The 22174-nt window shown below is 46.0% G+C and overlaps 1 protein-coding gene and 1 long non-coding RNA gene across 8 annotated transcripts in view; one reads left to right on the top strand and one right to left on the bottom strand.

The window, feature by feature from the left end:
- The first annotated feature begins 524 nt into the window (after window positions 1-524).
- Window positions 525-22174, top strand: part of PDE9A (phosphodiesterase 9A) — a 48616-nt gene continuing 26966 nt past the window's right edge. The window contains exons 1-4 of one of the 7 annotated variants that reach the window (XM_071752316.1): window positions 525-931; window positions 13395-13465; window positions 15428-15505; window positions 15841-15884. In XM_071752316.1, the coding sequence (XP_071608417.1) occupies window positions 863-931; window positions 13395-13465; window positions 15428-15505; window positions 15841-15884 (262 nt within the window). In that variant the 5' untranslated portion in view covers window positions 525-862. Of the gene's footprint in view, window positions 932-13394; window positions 13466-15427; window positions 15506-15840; window positions 15885-19637; window positions 19771-20367; window positions 20623-20680; window positions 21165-22174 lie in introns of those variants that run through there. The other 6 variants (XM_071752310.1, XM_071752300.1, XM_071752349.1 and 3 more) reach the window with 6 other exon arrangements.
- LOC139799871 (uncharacterized) lies at window positions 5278-14140 on the bottom strand. Its single transcript, XR_011727503.1, has 5 exons — window positions 14044-14140; window positions 8460-8583; window positions 8089-8286; window positions 7139-7330; window positions 5278-5798 (listed from the first exon to the last, which is right to left on the bottom strand). It is a non-coding gene; the product is annotated as an uncharacterized lncRNA (long non-coding RNA).

Raw genomic sequence — 22174 nt, 5'->3', positions numbered from 1 at the left:
TCAGAGAATCGACCGGCAGATGATTTGCTCCCTCCTGGTTTTGGCTGTGCATTCCCATGGGAGATGCCTTTGCTGGGATGCTTCACATTCCCTTAAATAACAAATTCCTTCCTTCTGGGGGTGGCATGGACGGCGTTGTGCAAGTGCATGTACTTTCTTTGTCCTTCTGGAGCTTACAGGGGAAAAAAAGCTGCTGCTTTTTCTTTCCATCCTTATAGTGTTAACAGGAGGGATGTGGAAATTAGGCTGCTGAGTTTGGGCTGAGATGGACCAAGCCCCAGTTGTCGCAGGACCCTTCCATCACAGAGTACATCACAGAACCCATCACACCTTTTGCTGGTTATGGGCAACCCACCAGAAGGGTTGGCATGAATTAATAATTACTGTCCTCTTTCAGCATAAAGCCAAATTACAATTCCTACTACCTTGATGAAGGAGGAGTTTTTCCCTCCTCCCCAGCCCCCTTGGGGGATAAACGCCCCTCGGTCTTGTGTGTAACAGGAGCTGGTCAGCCCCAGGGCCAGAGCTCGGAGTGCCGAGCAGCTCTCAGCCCTAAAGCCAGGAGGGTTGTTGCTATGGGAATTGAGGGGGCACATGCAGACAGCATCTGGAGACTCTGTCTTTCCTTGTCGGAGGCAGCTGGATTTGGAGAGAAGAAAAACTGAAGGAGGTTGCAGCGAGAGACAGGCAAAATGCATGCACGTTAGAGGAGGGACCTTCCCAGAGTAAGAGTACAGTGGGATACAGAAGAGCGGGGACACCAAACTGTCAGGCAGCGGTGGCTCAGCATCGTAGGATAAACCTTATTTTCTGCTCTGTCTGACGCTGGGAAGAAGTCCGGTGAAAGCCCAGCTGCAGCAAGATGGGATCAGCTTCCTCAACTTACCGACCCAAGTGTATTTATTTGGATATCGATGGAAGAATTCAAAAGGTACTTTTGCTGTTTTTTCTCCAAGTCGCCTCTCCGGAGGCAGCAGCCGCTGTGGGCTGTGTTTGCCGCACACCCCGTTCCTGTAACGCGAGTTAGACGCGTGTTTGCATTCAGCTCTCTTCAAATCTCTTTTTAAAGGGAACGGAGCTGGGAGGAAGGGGGGTGGGGGAGAATCTTCAGCGGCTTCTGCTTTGTACACGGATGTTTATTTAAAGGGGAAGGGGAGCCTGGCGGCAGGGGAGGGCTGGGCGCTGCCGGCGTGGGGATGATCCTTGGCTGAGCAGCCGTGCGGGCTTCCTCTCTCCCAGAGTGGCTTCGCGACGTGTTTACAAAGTTTTGCCTCTAGAGAGGTTTTTCACCCAAGCAGTGGGAGCTGGAAAGTACGACATGCTGATTTATTTGGAGATATCCTTGCTGGGTGGGGTTTCAATGAGCATTTTCCTACCACCATGCTGAATGTCAGGCAGGTGCCCGGCTGTTGTGCCTCGCCGGGGGCTGCAGGGTCCCCGCCACCTTTGCCAGGTTGTTTGGAAATGGTGATAAACGCTAATTAAAACTTCCACTGCTATCAGCCTGCCTTGTTCGCTTAACCACGGTTCACAGCACGGGGAGAAATGTATTCAGGATAAAAGGGAGAGCTCGCAGGCTGTCGAGCTGACAGTCGATCGCTGCTTCTAAAGAGAAATAATGCCACCGCATTTTTGCAAGTTTTGTTGTTTTTTTGGTTTTTTTTCTGTCAGCAATTCCTTGGCCACAAACCAAGTGCTTTTTGTGTAATAGAGCGAAAAGTGTCTGTGAGGCTCAAGAGCAAGTAAACTCTGACTCGCATAATTCAAATCTCTCCTGCCTTCCTGCTCTAAATTTTCATTTCATCCAGCCTCGCCTTTTTTGAAAACAGACAGCAGCAGATACCTTTTCCCCTGCCCTCCTCTTTCCTGTATGAGTGACCACAGAAACAACGAAAAGGGAGGGCTGATAAAAGTCCCGTCCCACCACGCACACCTCCCTTGCCCACGGTCTCCTCCACCACTGCCCTGGAGACCATCGCGACTGCCAGAGTCCTGTCCTCAGAGAATCCAAATCTGTGCCAGGTTTCCCGGGGCAGGATGCTCCTCATCCTCCATCTCTAGGGCTCAGGAGTGATGGGGATCCCTCTGCCACCACAGGCTCCACCGTAACAGGGGCATGCTGGCTCTGTGGAGCTGAAGGCACAGCTTCTCGTTTGTTGGGGCTTATGAGTTGGTTGCCTGGTGGCCACCCAGAAGCAAAGCTTGTACGGAGCCTTCAGGCACCTCTATTGTTCATCACAGAAAATGTTTTGGTATTTTGAAAAGGTGGTGAGTGATTCCAGAGACATTGATAAAGCACATAGTTTATCATCTACTCTTTTTTAAAAAAGGCATTTTTTCTGAACTAGTCTCTGGAGAGTACTTTTCACTGTAAAGAAAAAAAAAAAAGCAGAAGGAGCACAATTACATGAGCAAGCAACTGCAAACTTAACAGGCAGTATTAAGGGTTGTAGGTTTTTCTCTCAGTAAACATCTGTATCTTTTGTGAGATGTGAAATTCCATACGTGCAACATTTGGAAGGATTCTTGCAGTAAAAATGCCACATAAATGGGGTTCACCCTGGGGTAAGCAGGGCATATCTCAGATTCTCATGCCTCCTCAAGTAACATCATTTGAAAGAAAAAAATAAAAGCAACCCTTAATCTTCCAAGGAATGCAATATTGGAGGCTTCTAAAGGGAACTCATTAAATCAATGCTAAGCTACTCATCAACCCAGTAATGAGGTATGAGCTTCATCATAAGATCACTTGTTGAGTTTGAAAGGGCTCAGCTCCGGTTTGCAGCTGGCTTGCTGGACATTGTGGAGTTGTGCTGTAGAACTGAGCACCCTATGATAGCACAGCTGTGATGGTAATTGTTCACAGGGAGTTTTCCTTTTCCACAGCACCATCCTGAATTCCTACCAGTATAGCCGCAGGGCATGCTACTGAGTTTGAGAGAAGTTGTTTTGCCTGGACACTGGGGTAAATGAAGGGACACACCAAGTTTGAGAGCAGCATGCCACCTCCCTCCAGCAACCTGAGGCTTGCAGATGAGCACTTGAAAGGGCTCTGCAGCAGGAGTGTCGAATTTAGCAAAGTAGGTTTGTGTGTCAGCAGGTCCCAGGGGGCACAGCGGGGAGGGAAAAGGGATGCTGCAATGGTCGGAGGAAAGTTCTGGCTTTGATACTCTTCCCGGTGGCTGTTGAGCCACAAGTGCAAACACCATCCGCAGGGGTTGAATGCAGGACTGAGCCTGAGGCCAGCGTGTCCCTGAGAGAGGGCTGAGGTCCACACCTGCAAGGCCAGTGAAGTGAACACCCAGGAGTTCTGTAGCCTCATCTGGGTGGCTGGGAGCAGAGGGGAGCCTAGCCCAGTGCTGCTGTGCATCACTCCTACACTGCCCTAGTCCCTCACCTCCATAGCTTCCTCAGCTTCTGCCCTTTCATGTCGGCCCCATCCTGCCTGCACCTGCAAAGGCTCCTGGTTGTTTGTCACAGTGTGATAAAATGAACTTTCAGAGGCATTGGTAGTTGTAAAATAGTCTTCACCAAAGGTGATGGCAGGGACAGGCTCTCCTCCAGTGGGCAGAGCTGACTGAGCATCTCCCTGTGCTGGGGCAGCAAGCGTTCTGCTTTGTGAGGGACATGAGATGACCCCCCTGGCCCAGCAAATACCACCTGTGGAACCCTGCCGGGCACCTGAGCTCAAGATCCCCAAAAAGGGTGGGATACCAGTAGGCGGCTTCAGGCTGATGGTAGCTGTGTCCAGGTCAGGGGGCAGGGGATGTGTTTGTCCTGTTGAGCAACCACCTGCTGAGCTGCTGGAGGTAGAGCTGAGCACAAGGCAGGTGATGGAGGGGACAGCTGTGCCAGGGCTGCGGGAGAGGGAAGATCAAAGTCTTTGCAGTGCTACAGTCCTGCACCAAACCGGGGCTCTGTGCTTCAAAGAGGTCACTTCTTCTCAGAGCCGACTGAAAAATGAAGTTATAACATAATGCACTTCCTATCCAGTACCTACCTAAAAGGGGTGCATGCCTGAGGGAATCAAGCACTGCTCAATTTATTTATTTTTAAAGGATCTTCTTTCCCTCAGACACCCAGCAGTTCATTATCTACTTGCCTGGACACAGACTCCCTCTGCACTTCATACACATGCCCAGGGCTTAGAACACCCATGAAACACATCTGTGTTCCACCCCTGCCATAGCAGGTCTGTGGCCAGGCAAAGGAGAAAACAGCAGCAGGGGGAGAAGCTGTGGACATGTTTTATCCAGGACAAGGTGATCTCGCAGTACTGCTGTGGATGGGGATTTCTTCGTGTTCCTGCAGTGCCACCAAATGGGGTCAAGCAGCCAAACCCCCAGCCTACCAGTAGAGAAATCAGATTTGCTGTGCCAAGGCTAAGCCAGACACAGGGTCTTATTTTTCTTCATAATGTTATTAACCCTTTGGCTGCGTTTTTAAGAAAAATTCCTGTTGAGTCTGTTTCAAATTAACAATCCACCAGCAATAAAATGTTCCCCGGTTCATGCCCAATTTTTTTTTCCATGAAGAAACTACTGAGGAACATCTGCTTTTGACCTTTGAGATTTAAATGGTAGCAGAGCCAAAGAAGCCATAGCCTTATTCCCAGGTGGGTGGTTCCATGGCTCTTGTTTTCAAATGTCACCAAGCAGTGGCTTTGTTCACAGAGTAGTAAGGAGTTCATCTGAGAAAAATGCTTAATTTGAGAGGATTTCCATTTCCAGTGTCTTAATCAATATCATATTTGTAACAAGGATGGAAAATCAAAGGAGTACAGAGCCTGAACTAACTGGAAAAAAGAAAAAGACTGCTGCTTTTGTCAAGGATTCAAGGAAATCACTGAGTGGTATTTTCTTCTTCAGAAAGCAAGTGAAGAATTTTGGAGCCATTTTCCTGGTTTACTGAGTCATTCTGGTTGCCAGACAAAAAAATTACCCTTTTTTTTTTTTTTTTTTTTTTTTTTTCTTTCTCAAAAAAATGTATTGAATTCAACCTTTCTGAGTGTCTACTGTACTGACCCAAGGAGGAGAACACCAAGCCATCCACAGCCATCGTTGCTCTTGGTCTAAGGTCCACAATGAACAGAACAAAGCTAAAGCCATATTTTGGTGCTGTGGTTATCACACCAAAAAGTCAGAGCATAGGAATTGTTTCTGTCATCTGGGCTTTTCATTTTAATTAGAGCAACAGCAACTGTGGTATAAATGCCTGGACTCCAGAAACCCCCACAGATTTTTCCCAAACTTGCCATGCTATTTTTAACACGCCAAACTAGATTCAGATTAAAAACAAAACACAGCAGAAATATAATGGCACGATGATCAGTTCAAGACAATGAAATACTTTTGTATCTCTGTGACACTTGGCACAGGAGGACAAGCATGCTCTGCAGTGCCTGTGGACCCAATTCCCTGTCTGGAACAGGGATTTAGGGTGACAGCCTTTTAGCTGTTGAGTATTGAAGGCAGTGTTCTGAGGGGTGTTCTCAGGCAGTCAGGATGTGGCCACTCTGCTTGGTTGGTGTTTTGCAGGTTCTTCCAGAACATGGACACACCAGTGTCATAAACCTGCTTCAGTGCACTGAGGCATAAGTATGTTTTTTTGTGGGATTAAGGCCATTTTCTTAGTGCTGGCAGATCTCTGTGGGAGAGGGAAGGTGCAAAGTAGCACAGCCTGAGCCTGGCCAGTCATCTTGGCTAACCTTGTCTCTCCAGTTTCAGCTGCCCTCGTGAATTCAAAAGTGGCTGCTGGATGTTCTTGTTGTAAAGCAGCAAGAAATGAACAGCAGGTTCCTAAAAGTCCATTACGTTACAGCATATAAACAATTTAGACAGTAAAATGTTTTAAAACCGTGCTTTTAAAAAGTCCAAGAAAAGGTCATGCTTGAGTCCTCTCCTATTCCCAAGTAAGTGCTCCTCAGCACATTTAAGGGGACAAATAATAATTCCAGCATAGGATTGCAGTGTAGCTCCATCAGTACCCATCACCCAGAAAGGCTTTTTTACTGGTCTTTATCTTTCTGAAGTCACAGCCAGTCTATTACATTCACCACATTTTATGCTTACCTTAGACAAGACAAAGTGTAGGTCTAACACATTACCTATGGATTTTGACAAGCCAACAACTTATGCTGCTCACATATGAACTCTTTTGGCTTAATACAAAAAAGGCAAAACCATTTTCTTTCTATCACTTTTCAAGTGAACTTAATTCTAAAGATGCAACTTGGACTTTCACTGGCCTCTCATCACACTTGGTTTTCCTTACTCCATTAACTCCTGACAGTCCTATCTGGCTGTTCCTATCAAGCATGTTGTAATGTCAGATGTTAATCGTGTGAGTAATTTTGAAACAAACAGCCTATCTTCACTCATATTTAGTGAGGACATTTGGTGCTAAAGCATCCTTATTATCCAGTTTACAGCACATTTCGAGCCTAATGCATTATTGTGCTACAGGGTTAATTGCACTTAGTACTCCATTAGCAGCCACTGTGCTCACTTTTTCTGTTAAGAAAAGCCAGAGTGTAGACATTTCTGTTATTTGTCATAGGTTTAATTACTTTTAAGTTTGCTGCAGAAAATAAGATACTTTCATCTCAGTCTCTAAAATCATCCTTCCTGGCTATATTCTGCCATTGATCATTAGTACTGAAAAACTGAATATTAGCAATATGCCCCTCAGTAAAGTCAGCAAGTTGCACAAGGCTCTCTTCAATGTAACCTCACTTCTTTATGACTCTAAAAAGTAACAAGAATCTTCCTTGCTTGTAGTGAAAGAGCCAACCTCTGCCTCACTGTCCCTCTCAGTTGAATCTGTCCCCAGCAGTCACATGTGTGAGTGCATCGTGGACATTTTGTCTTTCTTGAAAAGGGAAAAATCTCTTTCCCCGTAGTTCAAGGATGTTATAAGGATGGGAACTGTGACTTAACCATAAAGCCACGAGCCTTGGGATCCTGATACACCAGTTTTGTCTGGTGGCTCCTGTTTCTCATTTTAGGTTAATGTATATAATTAGGAAATCAGTAGGATTCACCCCACTGAATGGTTTTAACCATAACCACCTAAAAGTTAGCAATGAGTGTTCCAAGCTCGCAGGTTCCCCCTTAGTCACTGGGGAGGCAGGTGTTACCTCCAGAGGATGATTTATTCCATCTAAAACTGGGTTTCAGGGACACGTGGGCTGACTTACCCTTCAGAAGTTGTCCTCTTTCTCTGCTGGCAAGAGAGGAAGTCTAGCAGAGCAACGTGTATGGGATGCCAAACTCGTAGTTGGTCCAAGTTCCATCAGACAACCCCCCCCCATATGTTTCACCTGGGTGTCCTGTTGAAATAAATGCTGTCAAGCCACGTGGCTGCCACTGTGAATCAGCAAGACTGTAGAGCTCCAGCTATGGGAAGTAAAACATCTCACCATGCTTGTCATCCTCTAACAGAAGCAGTGTCTGAGGAGCTCAGGGGAACTTTTTGGCTTTGCTCAGACTCTCAGCTGAGGGCTCTCGTGTTTCCTTCCCCACGCTTGCACATGCACTTATTATCTTTCCTTCTCTTAGAGAAGCTCCTACTGCATCTAACAGATGGCAAATCAGCATGCTATTTTTAATACTGCCCAGCATTTGGAGCTAGGGTAAATGGAGTGGTTTTCCAAATACCAGCTGTTAATTAGTGAGAGAAATAAAAAATTGACAGATAGTTTGGTTATAGATGGGCTTGTTCTATGCTTGCACCTGGATTCAAAGAATGACAAACCTGCAAAATGTTTAGATGTGGGATTTTATGTATGGCTTCTGCTGGATATTGGGACCTCTGACTGATAGGTAATTTATTGTTGTTTTTTGGGAAGACCTATTTGCTTACACATTTAGAAATGGGGAATCCTTCTGGTGATTTCTACAGAGTAGTACCTAAAAATTCTAGTTCTTTCTTTATTTTCATATGGGTAACAAAGGCCACTGGGAGACAGGGAAAATCACAATGAAAAATTTCACATCAGCATTCTGCCTTAGCAATTCAGAAATCCTCTGTGAAAGATGCTGTTTCAGAAGCAGCAACAATTTTTTCAGTCCCTGCAAGATACATTACCTGAGCTTGATACACTCTTCTCCAGTCTCTTTAGTGCAAGATTGTGATTTTGGATTGTTTTGACTCCGTGCTTTCAGCCTTGACTCTGAACATTGCTTGCTGAGTTGAAAGAAAGACATCAACGTATTTCTAAAGTCTTGAACACAGCAGGCTGAGACCATCAGAATGAAGTAGGAGTGGAAATTGAGAGTACACATGCTTTGAAAATATTTCTGCATTATTTATTTAGGACAACTACTAGGGTAAAAAAAAACCAAACTAAACCAAACCAAACAAAAAAACAAAACAACAAAACAAAACAAAACAAAACAAAAAAGCACAACAAAAAAACCCCCAACCCCAAAAAAATTGTTGGAAGAAAACCCACTTACTAACTGCAGATCAGAGCAGGATAACATTCTGAACAGGGTTTGCAGTTTACAGAGGATTAGCTGTTCTGAGTATCAAATATAGAACAGAAATTGGATTTGTAGGCTGTGTTTTCACCCTTCCTATCTGAAAGCAAAATATAATGTGATTAGTTGTAAGTTGGTAGGTTGCAAGAGTGCATGCACAGTGGTCCCTTAGAAGTGTCTCCATCACAGTCCTTAACATTGAACTGCTCCTCTGAGTGGGAAAGCCAGACAGAATAGCAGGGCTCTTAATCCCTGCTCTTTCCAAGAGGGCTTTTAAAATCCTTGCCCTTGACTGTAGGTGGATACTATGGATTAAGAGACAATGGCCCCTTATTTCAGAAACGTTTTAGAAAATGCAGAACTGTGTCCCAGAAAGAAACCAGTCCCACAGAAGCGAGCTCTGGGCCAGGATCTAGGCATCTCCATTGAGTTATGCTGTCCTACTTTACAGCCACAGCTTCATCAAAACATTATTTCCACTCCAAAAACCCTCAGTTATTATTCATTCTGGTCCACCTCTCCCCCCCATCCCCCCCACCTTTGGTTCACATTACTTTCAAAGGCAAACAGGCAGCATTCCCCACTTAAATCAGACAGCTACTTCTTGGTCTTGATGGATACTCATTGAAATGCTCAAGCTAAGCATTCAGAGTAACTAGTTCTCCTGTCATTTTCTTTTCTGCATATGGTAGAAGTTTTGCTAAAAGTAAGAAGGACAGAAATATGAAATAATATTAACTCTCAAAGGGGGAAAACGAATTGTTTGCAGATGCTGCGTCACTTTTGAGCAATCCATTCTTTTTGTCCTGGCACAAATCCAAGGAAAATGCAATTAACAGGGTTTATATGTGGCTGATTCTCTTCATGGCATTTAGTCATCAATCTGCAAGCTGAAGCAGAGGCCTCTCTGTCCCTTTTTCCATGTGGTGTGTAGCCTCTGTGACTCTGCTTACACAATTTTGGCTCTGCATTTGCTTTCAGAAATAACACTGGCAGCTGAGTGTCTTGTGTTGACCGGTCTTGCAAGAGACTCCTGCACCACCAGACAATATTGGAGTCCCTGTGTCCACTCTTTCTTGCAGGAGGTGTGTCAGAACCTTTATTCCTGGCTCTTTTGGGCTGTGCTGACCTGTGTGACTCTGTACTTTTTTTGACATGGATTAGGGGGGAACCTCTCTGTGCCCTGTATGTGGATAATCGTAGCCCACCAGCACAGCTGTAAAAAACTGCTGTGGTCTCCTGCCTTTGGCCTCTTCTGTGTTTCATAGCAAGGTCTCAGAGCTGTCCTAAGCAGTGATTTCTTCCAGCACCAGGCATGAAAGCAAGGAGTGAGGTGCTTGCTGCAAGACACATCACAGCAGAGGTTTCCCACCCAGACATAAGCAACATGATAGTGGATCAGAGACAGCTGAGACAGATTTGAAGGGAAATGAAGTCTCTCAGTGCTGACTGTGGGTCTGAAACAGTGCCAGAAAATTACCATCATGGAGACCCAGGCTAAACAGCAATGTCTTCGGGACATCTCCCAAGCAAAGACACCTTCACAGGACTGGGTAGGATGCTCACTTCTGCAATTAGTGCCAACAGGGCTGCCTATCCTCGAAGTTGCAGGTCAACATTCTCCCCTGGTCACAGGAGGGACCATGTGTCCCAGATGGCTGATATATGGTTGCAACCCCAGTGTCACTATAATGTCCCTGCAATGGTAATGGACTTTAGGCAAATAGGATTCCTATGCTGTGCTGGAGCCATCAATACACAGTGCTGTCCTCCCATCTCTCCAGAATACGTTCCAACCATATTCTATCAGCTCAACTGACATTAGCTGTATTTGGAACATAAACCTGCAGGCAATATTAGGAATAATTACATATTGCTGAGAAGTTTCTGAAGCTGGCTGGGGTTTTTTAGGACAGAAGGGAGCTGATCAGAAAAGCACAGCAGGCTGCAGTAGAAGACTTCAGTAGAATATACACTTTGACTAAAAAAACTCAAACAGCTGAGGACAGCCGTCCTAAGATGAGTATCAAAGTGCAGTGAGTGATTCACAAATCCAGTTTTAGCAAACTTAAGTAAAAAATTCCAAGTATGGAAAGTTAAAAAACATGTCTGGAGATAGATCATGACCTTTGTTTTTCTTCCCACTCTCTCACTATTACCTTGAGTAAAAGAAAGCATTAAAATTCATCTTTTTTGTACTGAAAGCTCCTGCTGCTTTCTGTGAGTCAGGGCAGATTTCTTACCTTGAATGTTTTTTACATTTTTTTTTTTTAATTTTTTTTTTTAATCTTTTCCTCTCTTATCTGTCCCGGTCAATAATAATTGATTTCCAGAATAAGAAACCTCAATACCTGAAATAGCACTCCTGGCACATCACAGGCCTTCACCCTTTGTTCAGCTGCAATTAGCATCATCTCCTCAGTTACTGCGTGTACCAGTTGCTGTATCCTCCAATACTCTGTCAGACAATTTTAGCAGCTATCACTCAGTAGGATAGTCAAGCATTCTGGTAGGAGCTGGATTCTAGCCCTATCTGAACTCAACTGGCTATGTTTTATTGCTTTGATTGCTGCTGTATTTTAATAACCAAGGGTCAATCACTGAGCAAAACAGGCTTTTAAAACACACCCAAGCATTAATCCCACCCATTTTCCTGGTACCATTTACTAACTACCTCAGTAATCAAGTGCTCTGATGGTCTAGAAAGTAAAGATATTGCCTGGTGTGATCTCATCCGGGCTGGAAAATGGGGAAGGTGGATGTGCATGCATGTATCAGCCATAGCCACCCCTTAAAGTGGCCAGTATTACTTTCAACCACAAAACACCTTACACTTCACTCAAGAGTAAGAGGACTTCTCACCACTCGTGAAAACTGAGGTTTGAAGCCTTACTTCAGCATCAGCTTGAGTGTTGCCAGGTGCAAGACTTAGACAGACTGGCCAGATCTTGCTGGTTTGTCCTGAATCTTCCAGTACTTCCATCTCATAATTTCCCCATCCCTAGAAGTTTTTAAGGCCAGGTTGGATGGGGCTTTGAGCAACGTTGTCTAGTGGGAGGTATCCCTGCCCATGGCAAAGGGGTTGGAACGAGATGATCTTTAAGGCCCTTTTCAATCTAAAGCATTCTATGATTAGCAGCTCCTCACTCCTCAATTAGATGATCCTTGCTCCACAGCATCCCTCCAGCTATTCCATGGCCTTGCCAGCTCCTGTGCCAGAGGTCTGGGTCAGCACCACTCGACACCTGAAGTAAGACATTTCCCCTGGAGCCTGAAAGGTACTGTAGGAAAGGCACAAGGGAACCATGTTAGTGCAGCCCTATTACATTTTAGGAATTAAAGCACTCAAAGGCTGAGGCTTTTGGAGTGAGGTTGCAGGCTTAATTAACTCCTGGCACCTATGCCTTGCAGAAGAGTCCTTAATTAGATGATGACAAGCTATTTTACCAGCACAGTCTTTGCCTCACAGAACACATGGTGCCTGCTCAGCTGACCAGCTCCACAGAGGGAGGGTGGTGGAGGCCCCACAGCCCCTGCTGCCCCTTAGCCCCTGCTTCCTCCTGGCCACACAAGGCAAGGTGGCAGAGACAAGCCACTGGAAGGCCATCCCAGGTGACATGTTCTTCATTTTCTGGGTCACCAGCCTTGAGACTGACTTGTGGGAGTCCACATCCCCTGCACTCACAATGGAGAACAATAGAAACTGTGCCTGAGAATGTGGATGACAGGGGTGGTTGAGGGGTGGGGTGAAAAAAAGAGTTTCCTGTGAGACACCCACAATGGGTGGAGATTTTGACTTCAATTTCCCTCAGCCTCAGGCCTTGCCTGCAAAAATGTCACTTTCTTGCTCCTCCTGAGTTTTGCCATTAGGTTCCCCCAAATCCCATTGAGCTGCTGCCCAAGAGGCTCTGTGACTATTTCTTCTTCAGAGGCCTGAGGAAGCCAAGCTCCAGCACTAGCCAGGGAAGTGGTCCTGATCTACACCAGCACCTATCCCTGCTCCAGTCCCACCACTGACTGTTGTTCCTGTCTTTGAGAAGGTGAACCAGACCTGACTGCAGCAGGGCATTTTATTTCCACAGCAGTTTCAGTGTCTCCACACCATATTCAGGAGAAGGATCACAGAGAGCCATTCTACTCCAGCTTCAGAAGAACTTCTCAACCAGGGGGTGACCATCACCTGCCCTGATGGACACGGGATCCTTGGGAGAAATTGTGGCAGGGGAGGCCACATCATAACAGGGGTCAAGGGGACATTGTGCTCTCAGACCAGCTGCTCAACCTCTCTTCTCTGCACAGATGCTTCCTGGCTTGTGTGGAAAGGGGGATGAAGGGTGTTCAGGGGCATGAGAAGTTAACAGGGGTAAATTTTGTAATCCAGGGTCCAAGCTCTGACCTGACAGAAGGAATGATGCACCCTGATATACTGTGGGAAATCTGGCACAGCCTATGGGGGAAAAAATTCCCTGTTCTGTATAAAGCTATCTTAAGTTGGTGTAGTGCAACAAGCAGTGTTCTTTTAAACTATCAAAGCACCTCCTCAAATCTGGACTGTTTTCTTCCTAAATCTGGACTCTTACACCCTTAAATTTGCAGTTGCTATCATCCCGCAGCAGTACTGCATTATGGGATACCTTTTGCTCTCTGTTCACATACTTCATTATTCTGCTTCCAAACAGCACAATTAGGTCTCCAGAGCTTGCTTGCTTTATCAAAAAATGCACACATATTAAACATGAGTAGAGTAATATTCCAGCTCACAAGTCAAATCAGATAATTGAAGCAGTAGGATGAGGCTTAAAATTAGTCCAGTTCAGCCTGAATAGAGTTCATATCTCACTGGGAACTAAATGTCCTTTCTCTCCTTTGTCCTCTTTTATTTTTTCCCCCTGCTGCTGTTTGGTTTGGAAGGTGATCTTTAGTAAATATTGCAACTCCAAAGACATCATGGACCTCTTCTGCATTGCAACAGGGTTACCAAGGTAGGTCTCTCTTTTCAGTTGTGACATTAATGTCACTTTTGTTCTTTTACTGCTATTTATCTGCTATTCAGGCTTCTCTCTCATTCTAGTCTATGGAAGAAGAAATTGGGGCAACCCAATTGCTCTGGCAACCACTGAGCCACTTCAGTACCAGCTGCACCTGAGGAACAGAGGGGGATAGAGTAGAACAGAAGAGATGCAGTCTGAAAAACAAAAGCAAATGCAGAAGCCCATCCCTGAGTGCACAGGGGCTGTGTGCACCTGCCACTTATACCTCAGCATTATATTCTTGCCCTTATCTACTGAAACACAACCATATGTTTAAAACCTAATTTTTATTGGCAAAAATGAGGACAGTGAGAAGCTTTGCCACTAGGTAATAAGCTTTCTATTTGGATACAGTACAATCTAATTCCAGGTATGGAACAATCAAAGACAAAGTATCCCAGCAGAACCATTTTACGCACATAACAATCCCCAAATCCACTGCCCAGGCCAAGTATTTCCTAATTCATGCTGTCCTGCAAAGCCCATGCACCTCTCCTGCTGTAATTCCCTGTAGGGTTTGTTCCTCTTACCTAAAAAACAGAATCCAATTTAAACCTCTGTGTTGAGAGGGATCCAGGATCAGGTGTAGATCTGTGTCAGGATGGGAGAGACTGGTGCATAGAATCACAGAATCACAGAATTTTCAGGGTTGGAAGGGACCTTTAAGATCATGTAGTTCCAACCCCTCTGCCATGGGCAGGGACACCTCCCACTAGATCAGGTTGCTCAGAGCCCTCTCCATCTTGGCCTCAAAAACTTCCAGGGATGGGGCTTCCACCACCTCTCTGGGCTGTGCCAGTGTCTCACCACCCTCATGGTGAAGAACTTCTTCCTAACTTCCAATCCAAATCTCCCCTCCTCTAGTCTGAATCCATGGTAGAGGGGCACATGGTGCTTCTGCATGATACCCAGATCCTTCTGCACCACCTATCCAGGGGTTTGGGGAAGCTCTTTAGTCACATCCAGAAGGGAGAATCTGCTGTCTGCATACAGGCCTTGCAATAAGTCATAGTCTTTACTTTTTTACATACAGGTTTATAATGCAGAAAAAGCACAGGAAAAAATAAGCCAGCCTTTAATCATGGGTTTATTGGATGACTCTAGCTCTAATGACTGAAAGATAAAATTGTCTGTATTGACTCAGAATTTGCATAAACTGCTGGACAGAACTAATCCTCTTTGCCATCTATCCTGCCTATTTCTTTCTATAAGAAGGAAATCTATCTCCTCTCTAAAGAGGTTAGAAACTCTCTTTTGCCTTATGTCAAATGCTTCCACTCCATCACCCAGAAAACTTTGGTTGGCAGTTTTAGTGATTCATGATTTGGCATTGTTTTTTTCAACAGAAGACTTCTGAAGAATTTTGCATTTCAACCAGGCTCCTGAAGCCAAAGTAAACCTCCACAGTTTACATCTGAGCCTATGAGATCATACCTAGCACAGTATTAAAAAAAACCCCACTCCATATAAAGCAAGGCATTTCTTTTGCTTGTTTTGGTAAAGGAGTAACTAAACAATTTTGAGACATCCATAGCACTGGTAGTCATTTGTATAGCATGAGTCAATACAGAGCTGCTGAGTCAATGTAACACAAAACATAGCTTTTTAATAGAAATTATTAGTGGATGAGTAAACAGAATACATGAGTTAGCAGGGAGCAAAGTCTGCTCTGAGATCAAAGATGATCACATTTAACATTTTCCCAGAAACCTCTCTAGTAATTGAAATGGGTGAAGCATCAATGCTCCCCCATCCTGTGCTTTGACTCTTTCTGTACCAACATAAAACAGGTCCAAGACTGTGCCAGGCCATGAGGGCTGCTGGAGAGAAGATGGCTATGCACCATATGCAGCACCACTGACTTTCAGCCAGCATTTCTAGGTCAAATAAACCTCTTTGAAACATGCTTTTCAGGAACACAACCATCTCCCTTTTGACAGCAGACAATTGTATGGTATCCATTGATCCGACAATGCCTGCAAACACAGAGAGGTAAGCCTTGCTACACCTGCTCTTCAAAAATAATGTCAAGCCCAAGAGAAGGGGTGGTGGTTGCCTGCAGACACCTTTTGTGTGCAATGGGAGGTGAGCAGCTCCTCAGAGGGAGGGAGGTGACTGGAGGAATTGCATGCTGGCTTATGACACTAATACCCATTGGTTTTGAAGGTTTTTGCTTGTTACAAAAGTAGGGGTAGTTGAAGAAAAAATACTGCTTTTAAGTGTTTCATGTAGAACGTCTCTTCACATCCCACCTTGTTTGCTGTCAAATGTGAAATACAAACTGCTTTCAGAGTGTTGCTAACATCAGCCCTCTCTGACTCTTCCAGATCTCCATACAAAGTGATACCTGTTGCAACTGGGCAGCTCTCAGGTAAAACGACCCTTTTGAACTGAATTTACTAAAGCTCAGTTTGAGAACATTTTGCACAGGGAAAGTATGTGGCTCTGATACAAGAAAGGAAGATGACAGTGTCATGGTTGTAGCTATGGCAGAATAAGAAGTGTTTGATCACAGTGTTCTGAAGGAAAGCCAAAAAAAAAAAACAAACCACAATGCAAAACCAGCCCTCAGATTTCAAAGGATTTGAGGGTGAGGTGGAATGGCAGGGGTCCAAGGGACTTTCACAATTCTTACCTCTGGTCTGACTCAGCACCACTGATGTCCTGGGGAAAGTCTTGCATAGAGCAGTGGTTTTTTTCAGGCAACACAGATGATGTTTGAAAGCCTGTCTTGCAGTGTTTTGTTAAACTTGTGCAACTCTCAGCAAAGCTCTGCTGGAAAGCTGAGCACAACGCTTGTACCCCACGTTATTTCCAAATGGCTGAGGAGAGCACATAATTTCTGTTGTGGGCATGGAAGCTCTAAGTCTAATAAATATTTAAATAAAGAAGGCCTGAATGAAGAACACATCTGGAACATATTCCCCAGCACACTGTGCTATTGTACTACACAGGCAGGACTGAAGTGGCACTGCTACCAAATCTCTTTGCTGGCCACTGCTGTGCTCAGGCCAGTAGCTCTCAGACACTGGAGCAGAGCATTTCCGTGGGGCAATACCTGGAGAGCATTTCCAAAGGTCTCTCTCACCTGTGCAGCTGCAATATCTCCTCCTGCTCATGCCAAGGCAGCCTGAGCAGGAGCCTGTAAGCTCTGGAGCCACAGGCAAAGGCTGCCTGCTAAGGCAGGAGCTGAAGGAGGGTAGGAGATGTCAGCTGTGGACATAGTTTGTGGCAGTCAAATGAGAAGACAGGCGACACAAGGGGCAAGAGGTTAAGATTTTCTTGGAAATGTAGACTGCAGAGAAAGAACAGGAGGGAGCCAGGAAGTCTGGGGCTGGAAGAGACAGTTCGCAGGAGCGGGTGAGGGCAGTTTTGGCTAAGCCTCCTGGCTTAGGGCAGTTTTGCTGCTCCCATCTCATCTGCTGGCCAATGGTAATTGCAGGTCTCACCTCTTCTTGCTTAGGCTCTTGTGTTGCACAAAGAAATACTGTGTCTTATAGCATTGCCCTTTTTTAGATGGGGAAGTGAAGGGAACCAGAGCTGCTCTCTGAAGTACCCATACGTGGTGCAGCAGAAACATCTACAGGAAAGGGCACAGCAAGTCAGTGTAGGAGGATGTGTGGGGAGGACAGACAGACAACAGCAAGGAGCTTGTGTATGCAGAGAGCAGAGGCAAATGGAGGGCAAAAAGAACAAAGAAAGCAAGAGAGAGGGAAGAACTTTATCACAGCCATAAGCAGTTCCTGTGCCAGTGATTGCTCAGGAGGTAGGCAAAGCTGAGGCACAATATGACTGCAGAGGGAAAAGAAGCTGTCTCCCAAACTATTTCCTTATTGTAACAAACTCTGCTGAAATAACACCCCTCTCCTGATGTGGAAATACAGTATTTGCATATGAGATGAGAAAAGGTGAGATATTAACTGGAGTGTGTGTCTCTGTGTACCGGCTGGCGTGGGTAACCAAATAGCCATTTGCCCCAAGAGGAAGAAAGAATGTCAAACAGGGCTGGCAGAGCTCTGTTGTGGAATGCCATTGTGTTATACCAGCTGTGAAGCTGGCCAAAGGGCTTTCTAGAAAATCTGCCTTTTTTTTTTCCCCCTAATGTGAAGCTAACCATATATTTTTATAGGACCATGTGTGACTTTTTGCACTCTCCCAGGGTCCTCATTTTTCAGCCCAGTTGACAGCACACGGCTCTGCTTTGTGCAGAGTGCATTTCACTGTGTCAGCAAGGACTCTCTTTCTTCCCTGAATTTTATAAAACAAGGATTCCCAAAGATCTGCACTGAAAAGGACAAGAAGAATTCTGGCATTAGGTTGCCAAAGCATAAGACAGAGTCTGCTATGGAAAGAGGAGAAAAGTTGAACTGAGTGTGATGAAAGTAATGTTCATTGGTATTTGTTTCTCTTTCACATGAGTTGTTATTAATCTTGAGCATTCCTGACATTTTGCTGAGAGTAGGAAGAATAGAGTGAGAAATTGTTCCTCTTCATTAAAAGAAAAAAAACCCAGCTCTGTTCCAGATTTCACTTCTTAAACAACTGTGCCTGCGTCATTACACATCCCAAAGCAACTCATCCAAACACATACCAAAAAAGGGGTCACCCAGATTTTCACAGCAGTGGGAGGTAATGCACCTCTTTTCAGCAGTATCCCAGGCAGCTGGAAAAATGTGATGTGTGCTTCAGAACAACAAAGACTGTAAAAGGTAGGACTGCAAAATATAATCCTTTGGGAGGAAAATATAAGCAGTAGCTTTTATCCAGCAGAGGAGATATCCACCAGAGTCTTTCTAAGAAATTGTTCCTCACTTCCTGGCCATAGTCATGGGAGAGGGGTGGAATTAAAAAAATAATAATTATTATTCCAGCGATTGTCCATTGGATGCAGCAGCAATCACTGTATTGCCACAGGGTCATCTGTCTGCAAGGCAAAGGCCCAGCTGGCCAGCTCTGAGTCACTGCATCACATGCTGTCCCTCATCCTGCAGCCCTGGGACCAAAACCCCCACGCCAAACTCTCCCTTGTCTCTGGGGTGCTTAAACAGTCAAGCCCATTGAACTTGCCCAGGGCATCTTCTCTCTCCTGGAAAGGTTATGGTCTGCATCCTTGCACTGGAACAGGCTGGAAGGTCACAGACGCATTCCTGTGTTGTGACTGTAGTTAGAAGGGTTCAGGCACTCGACAATATTGCTGGAGATGCCAATTAAATGAACGAATCCTACTAGCAGCACACTCTTGGGACACAAAATTGAAGTCTGTTACGTTTTTGATAGTGCAGAGAAAGGAGCTATTGTAGAGCTCAAGTGAGCCTGAGCCACTGCAGTCCAAATCTGCAGGATTTTTCTACTGCTCCAAAGTTAGAGCAGCAAAGCACACAGTTAGCTGAGCGAGCCCTTAAAGATCTCACCAGGGATGCGAGATAAAAGAGCATGGCATACGCCAAGCTCAGCACCAGCTGTCTCTGCACCTCTGTCTCTAGCTTGTTCTGGTGGGTCCTTCAATGGTGAAATGAGCTGGGAAACCCAAAGAGAGCAGGACCCGATAGGGATGGAGGTCATCACACAGGCTGAGCTTGCCACCTTGCTGCGCAGCTTCAGCACGGGGGAACCCTGACAGTGTCAGAGCTGCTTGGGTGGGCTGAGACTGGGGGACAGTCACTGTGTATAATCAGTCATCTTACTCTGGGATATCCCTGTTCTCCTTTCAGAGGCATATTCATGCTCACAGCTCAGGCAAGAGGCAAAAGGGGAGAGGCTGAGAGAAAAAGCCCCTCCTGCCTGCTACTCCTTACACGCATCCCACGTGGACACGTGCATCAGGATGGGGGCAACTGCTCAGCTGCCTCAGAATTACTCACATAAGCAGGGACTTGCATTCAGTAGCCTAGATTAGCCTGAGCTGTCAAGAAAATTTGGCCCTGGCTATGGCGTGATTCACGGGCGTGGGCTTGGACTTAAAGCACACCCCTTCCTAAGGCTTTTGTCCACCTGGCTGTTTGTTTTTCAAATTCCTCTCACTGCCCAGATCCAAACAAGCTGCTGAAAGGGAAATACAGACGGGAGCCCGAGCCAGAGGCAGAGGTACACGTGATAAAGAGACCTTGTGGCAGGAATTTGCCAGCCTGACGCTGGCAGGAAAAGGCAGGCGCCCACGTCCTTGCAGCCTTGCTTGGCCACAGCAGAAAAGACGGAGGGAAAAAAGCAACCAGCCCACCCCCACAACCCCATGTGCTCCCCGCTTGCGTCTCGTTGAGGTTGGCAGGATGGCGAGGGGAGCTGGGGAGGAGGGGAGAGATGGGGGAGGGGACGGGAGGATGGATCCGGCTCTGCGATCACGGCGTGTAAACTGGGAGAGGAAGAGTCCCTGCCAAGCAGGGCGGTGTGAAGCTGAGGGTATATGCCAGTGGGTTATAAGCCATCTGTGTCGATGCCACGTGTAACCTGAGATGCGTGTTCCTAGTCCCCTTTTGGCAGGGAAGGTCCGAACTCACTGCCAGCACTCCAATCCGGCCCCGGCGGGAGCCAGAGGAAAAAGTGCTGCTGCTGCTGCTGCCGTATTGCCCCACACCTGCTCTCTGTCCAGACCTGCTGGAGATGGAGCTGCCAGGAGGGAGGGCAAAGTGGCTCCTGGCTCTGTGATGCTCTGGCCAAGTTCTCTGCTGAGCTCAGCAGCGGGCCAGCAGGCAAGGAGCCGAAGTCCCTGTGCCTGCGGCGAGCTTGGGAACGAGCCTTAGGAATGAGCCATGGGAAGCCCGAGGAAGAAGCCTGAGCTGGCAGCTTCTTCTGGAGGGTTTTTTTCTGATTTTCATCTAAAATGCCTCGTGTAGCGTGCAAAAATCTGACTTGCTGAACACCTGCGTTTGCAAATGTTGCACATTTCATGGTGCTGGTGGCAGGGGAGGAGGAGGGGAAGCCGAGAAAGGAGTTGCTAGAGGCTTTGGGGTTGCCAGGCAGGAGCTGGCGACCCTCAGTGAGGGACAGAGGTTGCATCTGCCCACGCCGCATGCAGTAGGATTTCCTTTTCCCAGGGATCATTGCAGGAAAACAAACGAAACAACGGAGGGAAAAAGAGCTGCTTGGACCTGGGGTGTCAGCCCTGTGCTGAGGTATAAAAAACACAGAGAAGGCAGAGGGTAACAAAGAGAGTAAAAGGACAGGTAGCCTTCCTGTTCTACAAAGGAATGGGCAAGCAGGATTTAATTATGTTGGCACGATGTCTCCTTTTCTTCGGAATCGGGGGTTACCAGAGGTCTTCCCCTCAGAAAGGAACAGGGCAAAGAAATAGATCTTTGTCTCTTTAAGATGAGACAAACTGCCACTCTTAGTCATATATCTTTACTGCACCCTAGGGTTATAAAAACATACATCTTCGTTTTGAAAGTCTTTTATTACATCCATAAACATCAGATTGCAGCTGACTGTTCCCTGGATGAGAATGTCCTAATGCTCCGAGTGAGTTTTGACAGGGGGAGGGAGTGAAAGTAAGATTTATTTATTTTTTACTGGAACAGTGTTCATAGGGAACTTGTCAGTCTCTGGCATGCTACAGCCACTGTCAGAGAGCTGAGCTGCATCGAAGTGAGAGGACACGGGTTTCTCTGCTCATTCTCACTGTTGGATTTGGGTGCCATCCCAGGTGCTGCCTATGGTAAGCTTTCCTGCTCCCTTAAATAAGGCTCCGTTTGCTACGTTTGAGTGCTTGGGTTTTCAAATGGGTTTTGTGAGAAAACTTTAAAATGGGTTTTTGTGAAATTATCTCTGTATTTGCTCTGCTATCCGTACCGCTGGGAGTCAGATCACAGGGAAAAAAAAAAAATAAGAAAAAAAGAGGGAACTAGATCTGAGACTTTCAGACCACAGAGTGCTTGCTCCAGTTTAGAGCCACAGGGGTAATATTGTTTTGGCCAGGAAAGTGAATGCTCTTGGCAAGTATTTCTGACATCTCTTAATACCTGAGGAATTGCAAATCTTTTCAGCAGGTACAGAGCTATTATTTAGAAATGCATTGTAAATGCTGGGCTGTATTTCTGTCCGATGTGTTTTGTCTGGTTGATTGCACTCATAGGGCATCACTCTCCCTCAAGCAAGGGCAAGAAGTAGCTTCAGAAATGCCACTGGGGTATTTCTATGCCTGGGGTAAGCGGGTGTTCTTTAATCTGTGGGTTCTATATGAGAGCGTGCAATGTTTCTGCTCCTGGAGCAGGAGATACCAAGGATACATCCACCTTGAAGGCATGAAAATGAACACAGCACAGTACAGTTTAAATAAGCTGGTAGGAGGAAGTGGGAGAAATCTCAAAGCAACAACTCACAGCTCAGCAAAGGTGATTTATGCTTCTTCCCAGGTCTGTGTGAATATAGTGTGGACAGACTGAAAGGTGGGATAACATTGCTATCATGCTTCTTACTTCCTGAAGTGTACTGTCCCTCAAAATCCAGTCTTGTTCGAAGGACTCGTTTGCTTTTCCTTGTGTTAATGACTGCAGTCCTGTGGTGGTCTTAGGAATGGGGCTTTACCATGCTGACTTTCCCAAGCCAGTGTGAAGTGCCAGAATGCTGGAGTTGGCAGTGGAAGGCAGGGAGCCACCGGCATGAGTGCTCCCAAAGCAACCACAGACACAGCAGTTCATGCAGTGATGGGATCCTCAGGGGACCCCT

Source organism: Heliangelus exortis, chromosome 1 (genome assembly GCF_036169615.1).
Source record: "Heliangelus exortis chromosome 1, bHelExo1.hap1, whole genome shotgun sequence".
Classification (NCBI taxonomy): domain Eukaryota; kingdom Metazoa; phylum Chordata; class Aves; order Apodiformes; family Trochilidae; genus Heliangelus; species Heliangelus exortis.
This window is presented reverse-complemented; position numbering and strand designations above follow the sequence as displayed.